At 38.5% G+C, this 25,347-nt stretch overlaps 1 protein-coding gene across 1 annotated transcript in view; it reads left to right on the top strand.

Moving 5' to 3' along the window:
• TAB2 (TGF-beta activated kinase 1 (MAP3K7) binding protein 2) overlaps positions 1-22,144 on the top strand; it is a gene marked incomplete at both ends in the record, with an annotated part of 36,197 nt that extends 14,053 nt beyond the window's left edge. The window contains 4 exons of the mRNA XM_080700642.1: positions 16,523-16,683; positions 16,889-16,982; positions 18,185-18,265; positions 22,005-22,144. Of these exons, the coding sequence (XP_080556768.1) occupies positions 16,523-16,683; positions 16,889-16,982; positions 18,185-18,265; positions 22,005-22,144 (476 nt within the window). The remainder of the gene's footprint in view (positions 1-16,522; positions 16,684-16,888; positions 16,983-18,184; positions 18,266-22,004) is intronic.
• Positions 22,145-25,347: the final 3,203 nt, after the last annotated feature.

Raw genomic sequence — 25,347 nt, forward strand, 5'->3', positions numbered from 1 at the left:
CTAGAGATCGAACCCAGGGACATTCTATCTCTGAGCTACACTCCCCAGTCCAGTTTTATTCTTTTTTGGTGGTGGTAGTAGTACTGGGGTTCCTGGAAGCCCTTCTACCTCCAGGCTACACTCCCAGACCTATTTTTACATTTTTATTTGGAAACAGGGTCTCATTAAATTGTGGAGGGCCTCACAAGTTGCTGAGGCTGGCCATGAACCTGTCATCTTCCTGTCTCAGCCTCCCAGGTACTGAGATTACAAGCATGTGCTACCACACCTGGCTTGTTGTTTTAAAGTGGTCTCTATAGGTTGCTGAGAGTCTCATTTCACTGCTAAGGGTGTTCTAGAACCCGGAATCCTCCCAAATACTGGGATTACAGACATGTGCCACCACCCATTTTTTGACAGACCTTAAAGTAGTTGCTAATCTAGCATTTACAAATCGTGCTGCAATAAAATTCCTCATGTGTTTATATTTTTACCCATGTTCAAGTGTGTTGGCAGAACAAATTACTGAAATGCAATTACTATGTCAAATGGTATGTGTATTATAGATGTATCATTTAGGCTTGGTTATACTGCAGAAACAAACTGTCTTAACACCAAGACTTGCTTGTACTCACACTTCTCTGTTCTAGATTAGCTGGTAGACTCCATTCTGCATTTTCCTCATCTAGGGCCCCAGGCTAAGGGAAGTTCCATCTCTCTGCTTTCATGACAGAGGAAAGATAGCACATCAGCAGTGTTTCCTTAGGCGCCTGCGTCAACATATTATTCTTTGGGTAAAACAAGTCATGTAGTTACACTTACTTCAGAGGAAGTGGAAGGCAAAATTCCTCACACACTTAGGAGACTAACCAGAAATACTTTGTGTAGGACAGCAATGACTACCACAGTAAATGTTGCCAGTTTTATATTACTGTATGTATAAGGTACAATTTTTGGCAACATTTATAAGGACTTTCTTTCCTCTTTCCCCTCCTACCACCAAGAAATAGGTGGTTGAAAAAAATACATTTTTCTTAGACTGCTAGATAAAAATGTATTATTGCTATAGTTTAATTTGCATTTTTAAATAAGAATGAGGTTGAGTGTCTTCGTGATTTCTTTTAAGTTAATTGTATTTCTTTTCTTGTAAATTTACCTAGTTTTGTAGGATGTTTATGCCATTTTTTCTAATTATAATTACTTTTAACTTGACAGTAAATTTATAGGTTTTTTTACTTTTATATATTCAAAGTTCCTTTTTTATGGCTTCTGGGTTTTGTGTCTTTATTTAAAAAACCTTTTTCCTCATTTCAAGCTTAAAAAAATAAAACAGAAACTTTGCGCTGTATTTTGACTTCTATTACAACCATACTTCTTGAAACCACATGGACCTGATCTTCTTTGGAATCCCATCACAAACTTGAAAATAGCAACCATAGTCCCTTTTAAAATATAAACCTTTCTAAAATATGTGTTCAGTGTCTGAGATTAAGAATCATTTTTCTAATTCTTTTATATCTTTCCCAAATTATAGGTCCAGATGTACCACTGTTGCAATACCTAATTTCAGTTTGTTCTTAAGGATGACAAAATAGATGAAAACAGAATGCTTTATTTATTTATTTATTTATTTATTTATTTATTTATAGTACTGGGATGGAACCCCAGGGGCATTCTACCTCTGAGCTATACCCCCCAGCCCTATTTTTTATTCTTTATTTTGAAACAGGGTCTCACTGAGTTGCAAAGGGCTTCACTAAGTAGCTGATGCTGTCTGCAAACTGCAGTCCTCCTGTCTCAGCCTCCCAGGTGCTGGGATTACAAGCGTGTGTCACCATGCCCAGCCCAGAATGCTTTATTTTAAAGAGCAATTAGCCATCTTTGAATCTTTCGTGATTCAGTAACCAAATAAATGACTAGCCATGTAGTTGTGTATGAAACAGGTATAAACACAATTATCAAAATTAGTCTACAAAAAAGTGAATTTACTTTAGAAGCTGACATTTTACTTTCTTGAGTATAAAAACTTAGACAAGACTTAAGCACATACCTGATTTAAACATATAAAATTATGACAGACAAAACAATGAAAGAGCCAGGCATGGTGGCACCGGCCTGTCATCGCAGTCCTTGGGAGGCTGAGACAAGAGCATAGCAGATTCAAGGCCAGCCTCAGCAACCTAGCAAGATTCTGTTTCTAAACAAAAATAAAGGGGGAGGGGTATATCTCAGAGGTAGAATACCCCTGGTTCAATCACTAGTACCACAAATAAAAGACTAGAAGGAAGTACCTATTATATTTTTCAATTGAAAAATATCTTTTTTCTTTAAAATAAGCCTAATTTTTTTTTTTGGGGGGTGGTACTGGGGATGGACCCCTTCTACCTTTAGGCTACACTCCCAGACCCATTTTATATTTTTTATTTGAAAACAGGGTCTCAAGCCAGCAAGGCTGGCTTCGAACCTGCGCGATCCTCCTGTCTATACCTCCCAAGCGCGGGGTTACAAGAGTGTGCCACCACACCCGGCAGCCTAAAATCTTTATAATCTTCAAGAGTTCCTCTTAGTTTTATAGTGGCATAGGTGGTTTTTTTTGTTGTTGTTTTGTTTTGTTTTGTTTTGTTGTACTGGAGGTGGAACCCAGCAGGTTTCTACTTCCGGGCTATACTCCCAGACCTATTTTATTTGGAAACAGGGTCTCACTAAGTAGCTGAGTGAGGCTGGCTTCGAACCTGTGCGATCCTCCTTTCTCGGCCTCCCAAAGCACAGGGATTACAAGCGTGGGCCACCATGCCCAGCTTGTGGCATAGATATTTAATCAGTACATTCCATTTTCATGGTTTTGTTTTTAGGCTTTTAGAGAAAATAGGTATTATACAATAGAATGCCTAAAATTATTAAAGTTAGCACCATCTGGAACTTCCAGTGTGTTTTTCTAGTTCCAAATAAAATGGAGTAACATTTGTATCTGTTGTTCATCAGATGTCAGAAGTTAGGTCAAGACTAAGCTTTTTGTATAAAACATCTGGAATTCCTGAAAGAGTAGTTTTAAGAGCCCTGGTACTTAAAATCATGAATACTCAGTTACAACCACAAGAGGGAGTTACATGCCAAATTATTTTATTCATTAATTTTAACTGAAAGGATTTAAAAGCAGATATTTATATTGCTACCTGTAGTGCCTCCTTTTTCATCTATTTAGGGAAACAAGCTAAGACTAGCTTAGAAAATTAATAAAGAAATAAATATATGATTGAAATGTTAAATATACATGGATGGGGGTCTGGGGGTGGAACCCAGAGGCATTCTACCTCTGAACTACACTCCCAGCCTGCTTGCTTGCTTGCTTGCTTATTTATTTATTTATTTATTTATTTATTTATTTATTTATTTATTATTAAAGTCTCACTAGATTAATGAGAGTCTCACTACTTACTGGGCTGAACCTACAACGCCCCTATCTCAGCCTCCCAACTACTGGGATTGCAGGTGTGTGCCACCACACTCAGCTACCACTTTATTTCCTTTCTAGAACTAAAATAGTAAAAAACCACTTATATGCAGTGCCATAAACCTGAAAGGCTTGCCAGATTTCATAATGTATTGATTTTCACAAGTAAAAAGTAAAAAACTAAACACGTAAGGAGACTTTAAATCTAAAGTTTTTGTTTTGTCAATATTTGTATTTCTTGGACTTAAAAATACTATTTTGTTCTATTACCCATGTATTTCTATTACCCATTAAAATTCAGATTGTCTTTTGAATAAGTCGTACAAAAAAATTAACTCAGCTGGGCATGGTGGCGCACACCTATAATCCCAGTACTCGGGAGGCTGAGACGGGGAATCTCAGGTTTGAGGACAACCTCAGCAAGTAGTAAGACTCATTGACATAGCCAGGCTCTTTTTCCAAATAAGAAATAAAATCAGATTAAGGGTATAGCTCAAGAGTAGAATGTCTCTGGGTTCAGATCCCAGTACCACAAAAGAAATTTTAAAAAATAACTCAGGTTTCGTTACTATTGATTATCTTGGATTTCAGAACAGTGAAAGTTTAATGTATCTTTATCAAGGTATATATATATATATTACATATGCTTATGTATGTTCAATTTATAACATAAAATTATGGATTGTTAATGTGTAGATATAGAAAGAACTTTAATGTAGCTTTTTTTTCCCCCACTTCTGGGGATGGAACACAGAGGCTTCCTACCTTCCAGCTCCACCCCCAGCCCTACTTTTTATTCTTTATTTTGAAACAGGGTCTCACTAAGTTGTGGAGTGCTTTCACTAAGTAGCTGAGGCTGGTGGGGGACCTGGATCCTCCTGCCTCAGCCTCCCAAGTGCTGGGATTACAAGCGTGCGCCACCACGTCCAGCTTAATGTGGCTTTTAAATACATTTATACTGTTTAAACTTTTTTCTGATAACTCCTTGCAATAAATAAGGCTTTCACTGATAACATGCAAACTACTCTTCCCTTTTCTTCACCTCTCATTTATACTCAACACATTCATAGTAGACAACATTTATATTTTATTATACTTTAATGTACATAATATATAAAGAACAGAAATGCATTGCTCATATTTCTGGAGGCTGGAAGGCCCAAGGTCAAGGCAGCAGCAGACTAGTGAGGGCCCATTACTCCTAGCTGTCTTTCTCATGTCCTCCAGTGGTAAAGAGCAAGCACTGAGCACACCCTCGTGTCTGCCCACCTCTCGATGCCACCACCACAGAGACTGTCTTGCCCTCGCCTCCGCCCACCTCTTTATTTTTATTTTTTGCAGTACCGGGGATGGAACCCAGGGGCATTCTACCTCCAAGCTACACCCCCTGCTCTAATTTTTATTCTTTATTTTGAAACAGGATCTCACTGAGTTGCAAAGGGCCTCACTAAGTAGTTGAGGCTGGCTGTGAACCACGATCCTCCTGTCTCAGCCTCCCGAATGCTGGGATTACAAGTGTGTGTCACCACGCCCGGCTCAGCCCTCCTATTAATGCCACTACCACAGAGATTGCTTCAACATTTAAATTCATAAAGATGCAAGTTAAGGAAATAGTACAATAGACTTGGAAGTGCTCACCACGGTGTTTATATTGTACACTGTATACTACAATTGTTTATATTGTATAGTTCTTTGATATAGCTTTCTATTTTTCTTAGAATTTTTATTCTTTCCTTTATTGTATTTTTAAGCTTCTCCAAGAAGTCATTTATTCCTTTTCCCAGGAGACTTCTCCAGGCACAATGTTGACTGGCTGTTTGAGGCTTTTATAGCCATCAACCAGGGATTTCTTTTATCACTCTCTTAAGTAGGAATTACCCTTCTTTTTTTTTTTTTTTTTTTTTTTGTACTTTTTAAAATTTTTGCTACTAGAGCTTGAACCCAGGGCATTGTACCTCCTAACTATAAACCCAGCTCGTTTTTATTTTGTTTGAAAAAAAGGTACCAGTAGGTTGCTGAGAGTGTTGCTACATTACTGAGGTTGTCCTCAAACCTGAGATACTTTGTCTCAGCCTCCCAGGTACTGAGATCTACAGGTATGTACCACCATGCCCAGCATGGGAGTTACCATTTCTTAGACTTTAGATTATCTTCCTTCTTGGTTTATGCCTTTAGTTTGCTAGAACATCTCCTTAAATATCTAATAAAAGTCTTAGGATATGAAATTACCAAGTCCTTAAATGTTTGAAAGTACCCTCATGTTGGTTTAGAATTCTTGGATGAAAATTATTTTTCCATAGGACATGTCACTGAGTCCTATGTCACAGGGGAAATCTTATGTCAGTATGATACTTGTGCCTTTGCATGTGACCTATCTTTTTTTCCTTTCTAGAAATACACAAGCTTTTCCTTTTGTATTTAGTAGCCTAAAGTTTTATGGTGCTGTGCTTAGATTTAGGTCTTGTTGTTGCTCTATATTTAGTGGCCTCCTTTAAAGACTAGTGCTTCATTTCAGTCCTGGAGATTCTCTTGTGATCCCACTGGTTTTCCACTTTTTTTTTTTTTTTAATAGAACCTCCTTAAGCTATTAACTTTCTGGACCAGCTTTCTACATCTTTCTCAATCTCATCCTCAGTATATTCCACTCTGCCTGGGTTGCATTTTAGGAGATTTCCTTAATTCTTACTCATATCCACTATCAAATACTCATTTCAGCATGATGTTTTTAATTTCTGAGAGCTAATTCTCTGATTTTTTTCAAGCAAGTAAGCAGGTTGTTCTATAGGTATAATATTATTTCTAATCTCTTGATATTAATAGGTATAATATTATTTCTAATCTCTTGGTATTAATTAGAATTTAAGTTCTCATCTCTCCTGAGATATCTCCAGTTCATCTGGATTTAGTTTTCTTACTATTCATCCGGTTTTTTCATGTGTCAGATGCTCCTCGACTATGTGGTGGTACTTGGCTGGTGGTTCCTTTTTAGAAAGAAGTATCATAAAGGCTGACTAAAGGCCCTGTATGTATGTGAGCCTTCCCACTTGACAGCAGTTACTTTGTGATGAATAGGTGGGAGTCAACTGCTACAAGAGAACTCTTCACCTTGGCCACTAGGGGTCTGTGTGCATGGGGGCCAGGTTGGGAAATGGAGGTTGTGTGAAAAGTAAGCATACCGCCGCATGCGAAGCATACCACCGCATGCAGCCTGTCCTTGAGGATGGGAAGAGATCGGCTCTTCCACCCAGGTAACCAGTTGTGCCACTCTTTTCTTGCCCATCCATCGCTTCTCCTTCTGGTTACCTGCATTCTCCAAGGTCAAGAACCTCTAGCTTTCCGCAGGGCAGGGCAGTAGCTGCTTTTCTATAATGCCCTGCTTGCCCATGAGACAATAGCTTTGTCTACTCCTTCGTTAGTCTGTTTCATTTCATCTGCTTCTAGTGTTCTAGAAACTTGTTGAAATATATTGTCCATTATTGTCTTCTTTCTATTCCTTACTGTTGGATTCTATGAGATTTATTCCTCTGTCATTTTTATGGGCTTTTGGAAAACAAAGTCATTAGTACAATGTGCAAATCATCCTTAAAGTCCTGGATAATAATAAAATTAACTATTTGTAGTTCAGCTTTTATGTCAATATTAATCTGTATGTAAATAAATAAGGATGGGGAAATTTGTTCTTTTGCTAAAGTCTGTTTAACAATCACTCCTGTATAAAAAAATATATTACTACATTGTACATGAGCCTAGTTCATCAGGATGTATAGTTGATAGGATTTTAAGTTTCTTTACGTGCCAAAATTAAAAAAAAATAGGCATACAAAGTAATTTTTTTCAAGTCATTTCTCAAGTCACTTTTCCATAACAGGTGAAAATTTCCAGCCTCCCCCAACAACTGCATCCCAGTTTGAAAGCCCTCCAACTGTCCTCTTCTTATGGACCCTGGGAGTGTAATTGTTATATTTCTTCCCTGTCAACACCCAACCCTTTTTTACTTATCAGAGGCTGATAGTAAAAATGTTTTTAAAGAAATGTCCTCCGTTAGGATGAATCCAACACTTTTGTTTGTTTTGAGGAGCAGTTTTTGGTACTGGAAATTGAATCCAGAGGCATTCTATCTCCAAGCTACACACCCAGTCCCAATTTTATTTGGAAACAGGGTCTTACTAGGATGCCAAGAGCCTTCCTAACCAAGGCTGGCTTTGGACCTGTGATCCTCCTGTCTCAGTCTCCCAAGTACTGGGATTACAAGCATTTACCACCATGCCTGGCCTTTGTTTTGTAATACACAAATATTAAGTAATGTTTTGTGCAGCAGAGGTTAAAATTGCAAGAAACTACAGCTAGAGAATAAAGCGTTGAGCTGTAGCTGGATTTTCCTCTTTTTTTTCTCTGTAGTTTACCTCTCTCGTATAGGGGTAAGCTTTTCTACTATTTTCAGAGTATTTTTAAATTGTTTATAACTAAGAGACATACCTAAGAGATCCTAAGTAGTCTACCAACTGAGTATATCTTTTCTAATATAGTTGTTATAACTCTAAAATATTGTTTAGACTGGAAATATCAAACAATTTTAAGATACTGGATTTGCAATATTTTACTTTTAGAGCTTTAATCCTCTCATAGCCATAATCTTTCAGCTGTTAGAAAAACCCTTTATTTTTGAATTACCAAAGATGTAATATTTTATGTTTCAGAAACATTCTGAAGAATTTCCTCTTTAATTTCAGAAACATCTTATAAGCATACCTTCAGAATCTCTGTTAGTCCAGTTGCTCTTATTGAGACAAAATATTTAAGAAAAACAATTTGGAGGAGGAAAGATTTATTTTGGCTCACAGCCTTGAAGGTTTCAGCCCCAGCCTGCTGGCTCCGTTGCCATGGGCCTGTGGTGAGGCAGGGCATGGTGGCACAGCTGCTCTTTTCACGGTGGCTGGGAAGCATGCTGGTGGAGTCAAGGGGGGAGAGGGGGAAGATAGGGACAAAATACAGACCCAAGGACCCACTCCCTTCAACTAAGTCTTTCCTCTCACAGTTTCCAGTCCTCCCCATAGACCTTTCAACCATGATGGATTAACCCTTTGATGAGGTTAGCACCCTCGTCCCATCCATCACCTTAAAGCCCACCTCTGAACACTGCTCTACTGGCAACCAAACCTTCACTACAGGCTGTTTGAATTCTAAGCCTTTTGGTGTTTGGTTTTGAATTTGGTACTGGGAATTGAAGCCAGGGGCGTTCTACCTCCAAGCTATACCCCCAGCCCTATTTTGTTTTATTTTATTTTTGCAGGTCTGGGGATAGAACCCAGGGGCATTCGACCTCCAAGCTACACCCCCTGCCCAATTTTTTATTCTTTATTTTGAAACCAGGTCTCACTGAGTTGCAGAGGGCCTCAGTAAGTAGCTGAGGCTGTCCGTAAACCACGATCCTCCAGTCTCAGCCTCTCAAATGCTTGGTATTACAAGCAAGCGCCACCACACCCGGCTGTATTTTATTTTTATTTTGAAACAGGATCTTACTAGGTTAATGGGCATCTCACTACTTGCTAAGACTGTTCTTGAACCTTCAATCCTGTCTCAGCCTCCCAACCCAGTTAATTCTAAATCATTGAGTCAAACTTTTGCCTCATGTTGAAGGCTATTTCTCCTAATACAGGCTTTCTGTTGTATCTCAGCCCTATAATATATACTTCTATTTTGATAGAAATATTAGAATTACTAGTGGGGCTGTGACTGGGAGGGTTCTAAAATGTATGATCTATATATGATGCATTCATTGGAAAAGAGTATTTTTTTTTCATACAGAATGAGAGTTATGTACCTGCATTTCTCCCCATATGTCATTAAGAACCTCTTTGTTTCATAACATATTTTGCCCTGAATTGAAGTTTTTCTGAAAGAAGTTTTTTTTTTTTTTTTTTTTCTTTTCTTTTCTTTTTTTGCGGGTCTGGGGATGGAACCAGGGGCATTCAACCTCCGAGCTATACCCACTGCCCTATTTTTTATTCTTTATTTTGAAACCAGGTCTCACTGAGTTGCAGAGGGCCTCAGTAAGTAGCTGAGGCTGTCTGTGAACCGCGATCCTCCTGTCTCAGCCTCCTGAATGCTGGAATTACAAGCATGCGTCACCACACCCGGCTTTTATATATATATTGGTGCATTGTAGTCATACATCTTAATGGGATGAAAAACTTTTGGAGATATACATGCACACATCACCCAATCAGCCCCTACCCAATCTCCAACCCCTTCCCTCCCCCTCCCTCCTACCCATGCTTGGCTTCCTGATTGACTTTGATATGTTTAAGTACATCATGTGCTTTAAAGAGTTTCCCTTATCCTCCCTCTTATCCCCTCAGATATGTCACCTTCATTGCTCCTCTATAGGGTTCCTTCTTCATCTAGAGTTCCTCCTGGTACCCATTTCTTCCTAATATTTTGCACATTAAGAAAAGCATCTGATTTCTTTGTGTGTGACATTTCACTGTAAATGCCATAATTTTGTTCTCCCTTATGGCTGAGCAAAGTTCCATTGTGTACATATCCCAAAGTTTGGAAATCCACTCATTCATTGAAGGACATCTTGGCTGGTTCCACAGTTTGGCAGTGATGAACTGTGCAGCTATGAACATGGTTGTTCATGCATTATTTGGTATCTTTTTGGTAGATATCCAGAAGTGGTATTCCTGGATCATATGGTAAGTTCGTTTTCCTTCTTCTGAGGATCTTCTGTACTGTTCTCCAAAGTGGTTGCGCCAACTTGCAATCCCACCAACAACGTATTAAAGCTTCTTTTTTTCCACACTTATTCCTACTTATGGAGAACCTGAAAGCCAGAAGGTGAGTAACTTTTGACAGAATGATCCACTCATAAACAATTTATTTTTTTTTACTTTATATTTATTTATTTTTGTGGGTCTTGGGATGGAACCCAAGGGCATTCAACCTCTGGGCTACACCCCTGCCCTATTTTTTATTCTTTATTTTGAAACCGGGTCTCACTGAGTTGCGGAGGGCCTCACTAAGTAGCTGAGGCTGTCCGCGACCGTGATTCTCCGGTCTCAGCCTCCCGAATGCTGGGATTACAAGCGTGCACCACCATGCCTGGCTCCATTTTTTTTTTTTTTTTTTTTTTTTTTTAATAGGGCTCACTTGGGTCTGGAAATCTGCTGAGAGATTAGGTGAGGCCGTGGCAGCTTCTATTGCTTCCTGGCCACACCGTCAAAGAAACCCACTGGCCCTTTGCTGTGAAGCAGGCCCCAGTTCTAGGCCTGCCGCGCAACAGGCTCTGGACCCAGCCTCACTGGCTCCAGACCTGGCCTCGCCACACCGCAGGCTTCGGACCTGGCCTCTCACTGCCTCCAGACCCAGCCGCGCTGCGCAGCAGGCTCTGGGCCCAGTCTCACTGGCTCCATATCCAGCCTCGCCCCGCGGCAGGCTCCAAGCCCGGCCTGCTGGCTCCAGACCCAGCCTCACTCCCCAGCAGGCTCTGGTTACTATCACTGGGCATGGCGTTTACAGAGGTTCCTATTTTCCTCCATCCATGTATATATATTAGTAAGAGAAAACAGCACATGTCATTTGCAGAAGCTGAGAGCCCAATTCCCTAGCAGCAGTGGATTTTATCTCCCCACTGAAAGTGGAGGCTCACAGCCTCACCATGGAGAGTGAGATCTGCTGATCCAAGCACACCCTGACCTCTGGTACAGTGCAGAGGGGCTCAGTAGCTATGAGCTGAGGCCTCCCTGGACCTCCAGCACAGCAAATCATCCCAGCAGTGCGGGCAGGGCTCCCTCCAACTTGCCCCAGGCATTTTTTAACATAGTGTTTTGTCCAGAATTCCTGCACTTGTGGGGTAAGAGCAGTCTACTTTTGGGGAGATATTTTCAAAACCCCAAGTTGGATTGGATTGGATCTGTCTGCCTATCCCGAATACTGGCTGCTGCCGCTACCACCATTTTGGTTTGTCTCTGCAAAACTTTTCCTACATAGTACATTGTTCAGAGTTTCTGAGCATGTGGGGCAGGAACAATCTACTTTTGGAGAGATTTCTTCAAAAATTCAAGGTGGATTTGGTTGGATCTGTCTGCCTCTCCTGAATACTGGCTGCCACTGCCGCCTTCTTGTTCTCTCCTAGAGTATGTTGTTGTTAAGTATTCCTGTGCATGTGTGGCAGGAGCCGTCTGCTTTCTGATCTCTTCTGAGATATCCCTCCAAAAATCACTTCTTGCAGTGGCGGGCGCCACGCTGCAGTCTTGTCTCTAATTCCACCACTTTCCACTCTTTTTCTATATTTCAGATAGGATGTGATGACTGGAAATGTTTCTGTGTGTTGTCCCATTCGGCTATTAAATCAAAATCTGTTGTCCAGAGTTTCTCAGGGGATGCATATCCTATTTGGCCTCTGCTAACCATCACCACTGCAACTGCAGCCCCTGCCGTCTTCCTTCCTCTTCAATATTTTTTAATAAAACAATACATGTCATTTGCAGGAGTTGCGGGCCCAAGTACTCAGTAGCAATGTGTTTTATCTCCCCGCAAAGAGCGGAGGCCCACTGCTTCACCACGGAGAGCGGGTTCTGCTGCTCCAAGTGCACCCAGCCCCAGCGCTGCGCAGATGAGAACGGAGGCCGGGAGTTCCCTTGGTTCCCGGGATGCGTGGCACTGGTGGATCTGACTTTGTGGGGCTCCATCTGACGTGCCCCGAACAGTTTTCTTGCATAGTATGTTGCGCAGAGTTCCTGAGCATTGGGGCAGGAGCAATCTACTTTCAAGGAGATTCCCTCAAAAGTTCAGGGTTGATTAGAATGAATTTACCTGCCTCTCCCTGATACTGGCCATTGCCATCGACACCATCTTTGCCCTCCTCCTGAACTTTTTTTTTTTTTTTTTTTTTTTTTTTTTACATAGTAGGTTGTCCAGAATTCCTGAGCATGTGGGGCAGGAGCAGTCTTTTTTTTTTTTTTTTTTGGGGGGGGGGGTCCAACAGTTCAAGGTGGGTTTTTATCTACCTCTTTCGAATACTGGCCGCTGCTGCCACCACCGTTTTCACCATCTTGGTCCATCTTATATTTTAGTTGGGAAGTCATTGCTATAAATGTCTCTGTATATTGTCCCAATCAGATATTAAACCAAAATCTGATGTGTGGGGTTTCTCAGAGGAATACCTGTCCTATTTGGCTGCTGCCAGCTATTGTTGCTGTGGCCGCCATCTTCCTGGAAATCTGAAAGAAATATTTCTTAAATGAACACTGGCTTGGTTTTGATTTGATTTTACCTTCTGTATTTATAATCCCAGCTACTCTGGAGATTGAGACAGGAGGATCACAAGTTCAGGGCTAGCCTGGGCAGGTCAGTCAGACACTATCTCAAAAATAAAAAATACTGGGATTGTGGCTCAGTGGTAGAGCAGTTCTCTGTCTGGTTTTGAGTGGTCTGGTTATGGTATATGTGAGTATTTTCTTTTGTTTTAATAATATTCTGGTGTCTTTAGGCCTCTCGGATCTGTAGTTTATTGTCTTTAATTTTGGAAAAATTTTGGCCATTTTGTCTTTGGATATTTTTTCTGCCTTTTTTTTTCCTTCTTCACCTGTTACACGTGCACTTTTGATATTGCCCCACAATTCCTAAATGTATGGTTCTTTTTCACTTTGTGTTCAGTTTGCATAATTTATAACTTCAGGCTCACTGTTGTGTGCATGTAAGACTGTTAAAGATCTTTTTAATCTAATACTGTAGTTTTTATTTCATTTTACTCATTTGTAATCTCTACCTTTCTTTTCAAATTATGCATCAGTTTCTGCACATTATCAGCCTTTTAAGTTCAGTCCTTTAACATATTAGTCATAGTTACTTTAAATACCCTATCAGGGGAGCTCCAGCATCTGGTTCGTTCTTGAGTATGGTTCTCTTGGCGGCTTCATCTCTTGATGATGAGCTGGGCTTTTCTCTTGCTTTTATGTATATCTCATACTTTCCCCTGAGTGCCAAATATTGTTTGAAAGGGAGCTCTTCCAAGTAAGTGTTTATAAGCAGAAATGGGGACACCTCCTTTTCTGTTGGTTATTAGTGTCAGGAACAGACTTGGTTTCGTCAGGAGGGAAGTTGCCTCAGTGCACCATGATCCTCACATACCTACAGCAGCTGGCTACCATTGCTTTATTAAGCTTCTGAGAGTGGTGCCTCAAAGTGCACGATACTTCCTTTAACTTTGAACCTGATGGTTCCCATTTTATTCAGAATCCTTAATGTGGTCAACCGGCTCTATGTGATCTGGTGCAGGACCAGATAATGATTTAGGATTTTGCAGGCCACATAGTTTCTGTTGCAACAGCTCAACTCTGCTATTGTAATATGAAAACAGCCATAGACAACAAATAAACAAATGAGCAGAGTTGTATTCCAATAAAACGTTACTGACAGAACTGGCCAGATTTGGCTTGTGGGCCCTATAGTTAGTTCGCTGACCCTCCTTCCCTGCCCCAGTCTCTCCTCTAGTGTGATATAAGCTCCATAAGGATGAGGATTTTTTGCTTTTTGTTGTTGTTGTTGTTGTTCATTGATTTCCATATAATAGCACCTAACACATGGTAGTAGTAGGCTCTCAGCTTATTTTCTTTTTAAATGGATGAGTGTGAACTATTTGGAACATTTTTCTTATAAATAACATGTAGCTGAATTTTTTAAATCTAGTCTATTGATCTCTGGTCTCATCAAATACATTTAATTAGATTGCATTTGTTATGATTACAAATATATTTGGAATTACTCTTGTCAAGGTTTTTTTTAATTTTGTTTTCTGTATCCTTTAAACTGCTTTACTGTCCCTCTATAATCCTTTTTTTTTTTTTTTTTTTTTTTTTTTTTTTTTTTTTTTTTTTGGTACTGAGGATGGAACCCAGGGGCATTCTACCTCCAAGCTATACCCCCAGGCCTATTTTTTAGTCTTTATTTGGAAACAGGGTCTCACTGAGTTGCAAAGGATCTCATAAGTAGTAGCTGAGGCTGTCTATGAACCGTGATCCTCCTGTCTCAGCCTCCCGAATGCTGGGATTACAATAGCATATGTGCCACCACGCCTGGTTGCTCCTCTAATCTTAATCACATTTTCTTTATTTCTCTTTATGTTCTGTTTTAATTTAGAAACTGCACATTCTGTGTAGCACATTTCAGTTTAGAGGCTGCATATTTCATTTAGAAACTGTATGTGTTCCTTTTGTAGTGACTCCTAAATGTTTGATGTGTATATTGGCTTGGCAGCATTTGAGGATGTTTCTCCTAAACACTCTGAAGAACTTAGCCTGCTGCATACTTCCAATTTCTTGTTATTATTTTCTTATATTCTTGTCTCACTTTGCTTTAGAAAGTCTCCCTCACCACCATGATCTTTTCCCTTCATTTTTATAGCCATAGATGATAGACTTACTTTATTTCATTCCTTTGTATTTAATTTCCCTCTTGTCAAAACTCATCTCCAGTAGTTATTTCAAAGATATCTGTCACTGAAGATTCTCCCAAACCTAGTCTAAAAATGTCTTTATTTGGTCATACTCTCTGCTAACTTAATTAGGTAAGCAGATTATTCCTTTATTTTATGAAATTTGTTAATTCTTTTCTTCAATTTTGGAACATTTTAAATGAGCATCTGTTTAAATATTGCCTCTTCTCCACTGTCTGTTGTCTCCTCCTGAAATTCCTTTTTTAGATATACTATCGTTCATCACTGTGCAAACATAATAGAGTTTGCACTTATACAAACTTAAATGATACTGTCTCCTATATACTAAGACTGTTATGTTATAGCTTAATTCTTCTAAGCTAGAAAACTGTATAGCATGTCACTGTATTGAATACTGGTAAATCTGTATATCTAAACATATATGAGTATAGGGAAGACTCAGGAAATATACTCGGCAGTGGATTTCTCAGTTCCATCAATAATCTGTTGGGACAATCATTGTGTATGTAGGCTGTTACTGACCCAAACGTCATTAGGAAGCACGCGACAGTATGTGAAACCTTTGAACCCCTTCTTTATGTTTTCTAGCACTATCTTTGTTTTCTGGGAATTATTCTTAATATCTATTTTATAGATCACCAGCTATGTCTTTGACTGTAATATACTATTTTTTCTATTTGACTTTTTCATTTCAAATTACTTCTTTTTCTAGAGGTTTAAGGTACTTATAAACTTACATCTGCCTATTTTATCAAGGTAACATCATCCTAAACTGTCTTGTTATAAAAATAGATTGTTACCTTTACCTGCATTTCAGTACCCTAAAAGATGAGGTTCACCTTGTGCAGGATGAATCACTGAGGACATGCACCAGTTTTTATAGCTTAATAAGGTTTCCCAAGTAGTTCGTTATTAATGCTGCAAGATTGATTGCTTATTTTAATTTTTTTAAAAAATTTGGAGGGCTGTGGGTATACCTCAGTAGTTGAGCACCTATCTAGCAGATAAGAAGTTCTGGGTTCAAAACCCAGCACCAAAAATTATTTTTCATAAAATACACTCTTGAGTCTAAGAAAATAAGTTTGATTCCTTTAAAGGAATGGTATTGTTTTTACTTTGCAGTTTGACCAATTTAACTTTCATATGGTTTGATGTCAGCCTCTTTGTTGGATACATCAAAATATATTCAACCTATTTCAAATTCTCTTCTAAAATATCTATAAAATTTTCATATTAAGGTATCTTACACATAAAGCAAACCTGTTACTCTGAAGTAAAAGGGCTTGTCCTTTCCAAGGTCAGATGTGATTTAGATAGCGGTGAGCTGGTTAATTAAGTAGACAGAAATTTTAGAAAAGTAATAGGCTAAAACTACTATGTTCAGCCAAACCATAAAAATCTTTTAAAAATATGATTAGTAACATTTGCTTAAATAATTAAAACCGTTTTCAGGTTGACAATTTTTAGATTTTAAATGTTTAAGCTCAGAATGTTTTGTTTTAATGTAGATTTTGGTATTCTTGGCAAATTCGTATTTGTCACTGAAATATTCATTTGTTTTCTTTCCCCAAGTCTGTTTATAGGGTAACTGACTAAAGTGAGTAAATCTTCATGTTTACTAATATGTATTGCAGCTCTATTGGTACACCAGAAGGCCAGAATGGAACGACTTCAAAGAGAACTTGAGATTCAGAAGAAAAAGCTGGATAAACTAAAATCTGAGGTCAACGAAATGGAAAATAATCTGACTCGAAGGCGCCTGAAAAGATCAAATTCCATATCCCAGATACCTTCAGTAAGTCTCTATGTACCTCTTGTGATCTCTTTGTTTGAACATGAGAATAAGCTGCCATAATGTAAAGGCTTGCGCTACTTTTCTACAAATGTTCTTAAGTCATACTTGTTTTTCCATCCTTTCCTTCTTCTGCCAAACTCCATTCTTTCTTAACTAATGACATGAGAATTCAGTGCAAACCTTCTTACCTGAAATTATTTTTCAGCTCGAAGAAATGCAGCAGTTGAGAAGTTGTAATAGACAACTCCAGATTGACATTGACTGCTTAACCAAAGAAATTGATCTTTTTCAAGCCCGAGGTAAAGTTCAGTGTATACTCAGCTGAAACCCATTGAATTGATCTGCCCACTCTTGTCCTGTGGCTGAGAACAGACTTACCAGTCATAATCTCACCACTGCAGAATATTTGGCTTTGGAGCCAGATAGTGCTTAAGAACCATTACATTTCTATTCCCCCCCCCCAAAAAAAAATATGTACTTGGTTCAGTAGTAACATGATGTACTTTATAACCTTCAAGTTCTATTTAGTCATGTATGTCTAGGTGGTCAGATGTATTGCTTTTATGCATGTAGAATCTGTTACAGTAGTATTAATATAGAGGTATCCAATAACTGTTTCTCTTTTCTCCTTTTACCTTTGAGAATTAATGCACCTCATCTCAGTGACACTACCTTAATTGATAAAATAGAGAAGAAAATACAAGTATGTTGTACATTCTTAGACAATGGTAGTTTTCACATTTGAGCTCTTATTAATAAACAATTTTTTACTCTACTAAAAAATGTTCATAATTTAATTCGGTTCCATAGAAAGCTAAAACAAAATTATTACTTAAGCCTAATTCTAAAGTTGGGGAAATAGTAGAAGTATATGAAGTAGAAAAGACAGGAAAAGTTTGGAAGCTAAAAAAAAATAAGTTCCTACACTTTTCAGTGTGCTCCAACAACCAGACTGAAAGATGATTAGGCCTGCTTAAGTTCTTTTAAAATGTTGGTAAGTTACATATCTTAAAACAGAACAATGCCACAAGTTAAATTTAGAAAGAAAAAGAAGTTAGTGTTGATCTAGAAACTACAATTCTTGAACTTGTTTCTTTAGTTTAAAATCTAAAACATTATATCATGCTAGCACAAGGTTTTTATACTTACTTAGGGCCAGGCTATTTAGTTGCTTAACTCAATGTTTGATCATTTAGAATTATCTTTTAAATTGTTAAATTTTAAGTTATTTTAACTTGTCACATAGACCAGGAGTCTGCATATGATTCTTTCTTACTGGCATTAATTTTATTCCTTCTCCAATTTACCACATAACCTCTGTTTATAAGTTCTGTATTTACCTATATTTTGAAATCTGACATATAATTTAAGGTTATAGGTTAAAAAACACTGAAAAGCATTTCTTCTGTTTGTACTAACATTTTTAGAAAGAAATGCTTGCTTTGAAAAAAATTATTTTTGAGCCATAAACATTGATATATTTACTTTTTATATATTTCAGGACCACATTTTAATCCCAGCGCAATTCATAACTTTTATGACAATATTGGATTTGTAGGTCCTGTGCCACCAAAACCCAAAGGTTAGTGTATCCAATAAGTGTGAAAACTGTTACGTTTTGAATAGCAAGATCTTAGAAAATCTTTACTTTTTTAGCAGCCTTCCACTCTAGAAGTGCTTTAAACTTTGGCATTCTTGGATGGAGTCATTAGGAAGGTGTTTGTTGATGTTATATTTTGGGGGTCGGGGAGGATGCAAAGGTGTAATATTAACTTCTTAGGAGTAATGTGTGACTGTAGAAATTACTGTGTACTCCCAAATGGCAATTCTTGGATAAAAAAGATCACCAATTGCAAAAATTTGTATTCTTTAAAATTTTAGACAAATGATAAGACACTTTATGGAAATTTACTTTTTCATGAGTGTCCTATTTTACTTAATTTACACATAACTCTTAGGTAATCAAAATATCCTCAATTCCAGGTAAATGGTTTTGAAAAAGTATTACCTTTCACAGAAGATATGCATGTCAAATTAAGACATGTCAAAATATATTGATGTGTTTTGAGTCAGACATTAAAATATGTATAAAAGTGAAGTCAAGTACATAAAACTCACCCATGAAGGTAAATATGTAGACATATATATATATACAGGTTAATATAACAGTACAGTCATGGTGTGTAAATACTTTAACCCTAATATCGCAGTTAAAACATTCGGTTGTCACTGGTGGCGCATGCCTGTGATCCTAGTACTTGGGAGGCTGAGACAGGATGGCAGGTTTGAGGCCAGTCTTAGCAACTTAAGATCCTGTTTCAAAATTAAGAATAAGATAGGGCTGGGAGTCTAGCTCAGAGGTAGAATGTTCTTGAGTTCAATCCCCAGTACTGCCCCTCTCAAAAAAAAAAAGCAGTTAAAATATAAAATTTTGTTACCAATAAAAAGGTAAGCTTTGACTATAAGAATACAAAATGGTAGGGTGAGATGGTAAAAGTATGTTTTTATATGTAATTGAAATAAAAGGAATAGCTAAAATTTATTTTATGCAAGCCTAAAAATGACTGCAAAGAAAGATGCAAGAGAGGAAAAGAACAAAAAACTGCCACATATACTAGAGGCAGCAAATTTAAGTCTTCACTTATCAATAATTGCCTTAAATGTAAATCAGTTAAACTCACCAATCAGAAATCATAAATGAATGGATTTTAAAAATCAAGATTCAACAAGTCTCAGTTTATATTTAAAGACATAAACAGACTGAAAGTAAAGAGATGGAAACATGTTTCATACAAATGGCAGTCAAAAGACGTGAGTGTCTATATCAAACTGAATGGGTTTTTAAGTCTAAAGCTATCTCTAGACACAAAAAGGCCAAGTTTTACATATATACATACATACATACATATATACACGCACATACATACATACATACATACATACATACAAAAGCATATAAATGATAAAAGAATCGATTCAGTAGGAAAGCACAAATATATAAAACTTTCTAGCCAACAGCAAAAGGATATATATATATATCCTTCTCAAATATACACAGAACATTGTCTAGGGTAAATTATGTGTTAGTTCACACAAAACAAGCTTTAACAAATTTGTGATCAAAACATTCCAAAACCTTTTTAACCACAGTGGAATGAAACTAGAAATCAGTAGAAATAAGAAAAAAAAAACAAAATTATGGAAACTAAACAACACATTTTTGAACCTCCTTTTGAGGAAATGAAAAGGAAATTTTAAAAGTACTTCAAGAAAAACAACAAACCAAAACCTGTGAGATAGAAAAGCAGTACAAACAGATGCCAATCAAAACTACGCTGAAGCCAGGCGTGGTGGGCACGCTTGTCATCCCTGCGCTTGGGAGGCAGAGACAGGAGGATCGCTCAGGTTTAAAGCCAGCCACGCGCGCTGGCTTAGGAGACCCTGTTTCCAAATAAAAATGTAAAAATAGGTCTGGGAGTATAGCCTGTAGGTAGAAGGGCTTCCAGGAACCCCAGTACCACCAAAAAAATAAAAAAAAATTTAAAAATTAAAAAAAAACTACGCTGAGATTTCATCTAACCCCAATCAGTGACAAGCTTAAAGAAGTCAAATAACAAATGCTGGCGAGGATGTGGGGAAAGAGGAACTCTTTTACAATGTTCATGGGAGTGCAAACTAGTTCAGCTGCTGTGGAGATCAGTGTGGAGGTTCCTTGGAAAACTGGGAATAGATCCACCATCTAATCCAGCTATACCACTCCTGGGTATCTTTCCAAAGGGGTTGAAATCAGAGAACTACAGTGACATATGCGTACCCATGTTCATAGCAGCACAATTCGTAATAGCCAAAATATGGAACCAACCTAGGTCTCCATCAACAGATGAGTGAATTGCAAAATTATGGGAAATACACACAATGGAATTCTACTCAGCTATAAAGAAGAACAAAATCATGTCATTCTCAAAAAGATGGAAAGACCTGGAGAACATTATGTTAAGTGAGATCAGCCATGCCCAAACTAGGGAGTATTAGGAATACCAGAGAGACGCCAGATAATGGAGGGGAAATCTCAGCAAAGCCAGGAAGGAAGGGTAGGAGAGGAAGAAGGCTGAGGTTGATTGATGGGAGAGCTACATTTGAGTATGTGCATAAATGTGAATGTAGCGTGGTCAACCTGGACACTCATTGTTGGAAGGCGGAATAGGGGAAGCGGGGGAGGGGGGCACCAAGCACTGTGTGAGTGTCTTTTCCAATGTGATCCACATAAAAAGAAAGAAAGAAAAGCAATACAGATAGCTAAATTTATGTAGATAAATGCCTATTTAAAAAAAAAAAACCCTGAACATCCTAGCTTTATACCTCAAAGAACTAGGAGAACAGCAAAGTAAGTCCAAAGTTAGTAGAAGGAAAGAAAGAATAAAAGACTAGAGCCAAAATTAAGTCAGAGGATTTCCTGATAGAAAAGAAATATGAACAGTACTTAGTAGGAAGTGGCACTAACTCTAGTGAGACCTAAATGCATGTCAGTATTGCTTTACAGTGGGATACCTTTTCACAGTCTTAAATGACATTACAGAAATGTTTGCTCTTCGATATCCTTTCTTCTACTATAAGTTGAGGGGAAACCGTGCCATTTCCTCCTGGTGGGAGGAAAGGGAGGTGGTCCTGTCCTGTCCTGTCCTGTGTTGCTTTTCCTCCAGAGAAGCCCCACTTGATGGGGATGGCAGAGGTTGAGCGCATGCTCAGTTCCCGCTGGTGGTTCATTTGGTTAATGAAGTGCTTTGTGCCATGCAGTACAAGTGGTAGAGTTGCCAGTAACTTGTCAAACCTTGTAATCTTAGCTGGGCGTGGTGGCACACGCTTGTGATCCCAGTACTTGAGAGGCTGAGACACGAGGATCCAGGTTCACAGCCAGCCTCGGCTATTTAGTGAGGTCCTCAGCAACTTAGTGAGATCGTCTCAAAATAATAAATAAAAAATAGAACTGCGGGTGTGCAGCTCTGAGGTAGATTGCCTCTGGGTTCAATCCCCAGTACTGCAAAAAACAAAAATTTGTGATTTTTTTTTTTTTAGGGTCTGGGAATGGAACCCAGGGACATTTGACCTCCAAGCTACATCCCCTGCCCTATTTTTTATTCTTTATTTTGAAACCAGGTCTCACTGAATTGCAGAGGGCCTCACTAAGTAGCTGAGGCTGTCCCCAAACCATGATCCTCCTGTCTCAGGCTCCCTAATGCTGGGATTACAGGCGTGGGCCATCATGCCCGGTTTAAAAATTTGTGATTTTAACCTCTAGAATAATGTTTTTTGCTTTCTTACAGATCAAAGGTCCATCAAAACACCAAAGACTCAAGACACAGAAGATGATGAGGGCGCTCAGTGGAATTGCACTGCCTGTACTTTTTTGAACCATCCAGCCTTAATCCGCTGTGAACAGTGTGAGATGCCTCGACATTTCTGAGCCAGAAGGCCCTATGTCTTCTCTAAAACCACATCCTAAAGTTCAAGAAACTAGTCTGTCATCGGGGAAACGTTTCACTGCTACAAAGGATTTTTTTTAAATTGAAGGTGTGACAAGATGGTGTTGTGCTAATGTTAAATGTCAGCCCACAGAGCTAATAATACCTCAGTATAATGTTCTGGGCAGTTGAGATTCATCACATGAAAGGTGATCCGCTGAAAGACTTGGTTGCCGGCTGCCTGACCGTGTACAGTGTTACCAGTACCCCGGTATGGATTATTCTCACTCTGCTAGTGCCTGGGTGTTCCCAGTTCTTTTCTCCCCTCGTGTCACTACTGAATTTTGACAAGAGGAAGGAATAAATGATGGCTTTTGTTTTTTTTAAAGCTTTCAGTGAAACACTACATCCGCAAAGAGAAGGATCAAGGTTTATTAAACTGTTTGCTGCCACATGGTGCCAGTGAACAGGGAAGAATTTCACCAGTCTGGTCCTCTTGACCTTGTCTTTGTCTTCCCTGAGCACGTCTCTGCAGCAGCATCCAAGTCCTCAAGATGGGAAGGAACACAGCATGCATCGTCTTACAAACGTGCAGTGAAACACCCCGCCTTTCCTACTGTACAGATCCTCCAGTCTGCTTTAAGTGATTTCTTCTTTATTACTTTCTTATATTTCTATATGTATAGTGTAATAGCCTTTTGTTAACTAATTTTCTTTCTTCCTTTTAGCAATTAAGCACGATCATGTCCCTTTTTAAGCCTTACCTGAGAGAAGCAATGCCATAAAATAAAAAAGCATTAATGAAATGAAACTATGCACAAAGTAACTTTCCTCTACATACTCTGTACTTTGCCCTCAGGGGTGCCGGTGTTCTGTGAAGATGTACAGATGCTGCACAGTGAATTGCAGAAAATATTAGGAGAATTGTGTCAGTGATGCGGCACGGTGTTTTGTCTTCCCTGGGGAAGCATAAAACACGGTGTTTTAACTCCCTGGCAGAGCTCACTCCATCTGTCTGGTGCCCACAGAGCTCCCACAAGAGATTATGAATGGGAAAGTACAGTTTCCAGACCAGCAACAGCAGCAGTACCGACAGCCCGTTTTTTGGAAAGAAATTTAAATGCTTTACTGTTGGGACAATCTGTTTCTAAGCCTGACTTGGTGGCGGTAACATGTATTTATAAAACAAGGTTGGTCATATTTAGGACAACTGAAGAAATGCTGGAAAAAAGAAAAACAAAGCAAACTTGAACACTGAAGCAACCTCAAGCATCTCTTTATTTTGATGATATATTTTTGTAAGGAAAATATTCAGATGATCAGGAATGTATATAACTAAATGAAATCAAGAAAAATAACAGTATGCATTTAAAAAGAATTATGAAGTTATATATCAGTGCTTAGAATGGGGCTAAGGGAAATGCTAAAATACAGCAAAGACAGGAGGAAGTGTAGACTGTCGCCCACTGTAAATGTATGCAAGTGGCTGTGTTAAATAATCAGGATTATTACAGGGGATCTTCCTGAGTCAAAGCCTCGGCTTCCAGGCTTTACATTATGTGTATGGAAAGAAATACAGTAGTCCTAGGTGATTATACAATAGACCCAAAGCCCTTATATTTGATGCATTTTGTTTTAAAAATAGGCCTTGTTTTTCAGCTTCATCTGCAGTTCTATGTGAAGATTGATAAATCAGTTTTTACTTGTTTTATTAATAAAACGTAATTTGGATATCTTGAGTTGATGGTTTTGTGATTTAGCTGGGTAAACTATCTTTGTAACAGATAAGTTATTTATAAAAATTAAAAAACTTATATTCTAATGTGCATTCTGTGGCTTGTTTTTAAAGGTTGTGAGACAGAAAATAATTTGTACCCCAGCAGAACATTTAAGCATTTGGTGAAATCTTAAAAAAAAAAAATCTATTCTCTAGAGTATCCTCTCATGACACCGTGGTATTTGGTTGCATTTCTCGGATTACTTTTGTCAGTTTCCTTAGACTTCTATTTAACTGATGAAAGGAAACAACCAGATTTCAACTGAGCCGGGAAAAAAAAAAAGCAGGAGGGGAATGGACATTGCTGTTGCTTGCATTGTGTGCTATAACTTGTCCTTTTGTTTCTTTTTAATTTTTAGAAATTGTACTCCACTGTTGAAAACAAATGTGATTTCTTGGTCCACTTAGCTTAGGTTTTCATCTAGTTAACATTCACTCAGTCCCGTGACCTACACGTGTTGAGTGTGTGTTTGTGTCTCTTGAAGAGAACGTTCATATTCACAGTTTTCAAAAAATTGGGACTCAGTTTTTCTGAGCTTTTTTTAAGCTCAGAAAGGTAGCATTTGCCGGTCCCTGTTGACGAAGCTGTAGAAAGGCCTGCCTTGAGTTGCCTTTTAAACACGCTAGGAAGGAAATTTCCATCGCCAAGGACTGTGAGGTGTGGACATATTAGTGGTCTGGAGACCACCAGTGGGCACTGCCACACTGTTCAAATAGGATGACAGATCTAAGGTGACAAATGGAAAGATGTTTCTTGTCATTATTTTGGGGTACTAACATTTCCCATATTCACAAGGATAGTGAGGATTGGCAGCTCATGTAAACTGTACTTCTCAGGAAGAGTCATTAAAATGTCAGCCAGTATCACTACTAGTTTGCATGTTTTATTGCAAGTTTTATGAGCAAAGGTAACAATTTATTAATCTCCATTTGCATTTTTAAATTGCTGAATCAATCTGTTTAAAACTATATTGGAGGTTAAAATTATGCAGAAAATTATACCCATAGTCCAAAACTTATTGTGTGTGTGTGTGTGTGTGTGTGTGTGTGTGTGTGTGTGTGTTACTGGGGGTGGAACCCAGGGGCTTTCTACCTCTGGGCTATACTCCCAGACCTATTTTTATACTTTATTTGGAAACAGGGTCTCACTAAGTTGCTGAGAGCCTCACTAAGTAGCTGAGGCTGGCTTCGAACCCGTGCGATCCTCCTGTCTCAGCCTCCCAAGCACTGGGATTACAACCACAACCGTGAGCCGCCACGCCCTGCCTATACTAACTTTTAAATTAATAAAGAATGTTTAATTAGCAGAATTGATATTTCACCAGTGTCCTGTATACTGATTTAATGTCTAGGAAATTCTAGGGAACAATGACAGGTTTAAGAGATGAAGAGTGTAAGATAGAATATTCAGTTCATGAATGATTGAGG

This window comes from Muscardinus avellanarius, assembly GCF_963383645.1.
Source record: "Muscardinus avellanarius genome assembly, chromosome: 8".
Taxonomy (NCBI): Eukaryota; Metazoa; Chordata; class Mammalia; order Rodentia; family Gliridae; genus Muscardinus; species Muscardinus avellanarius.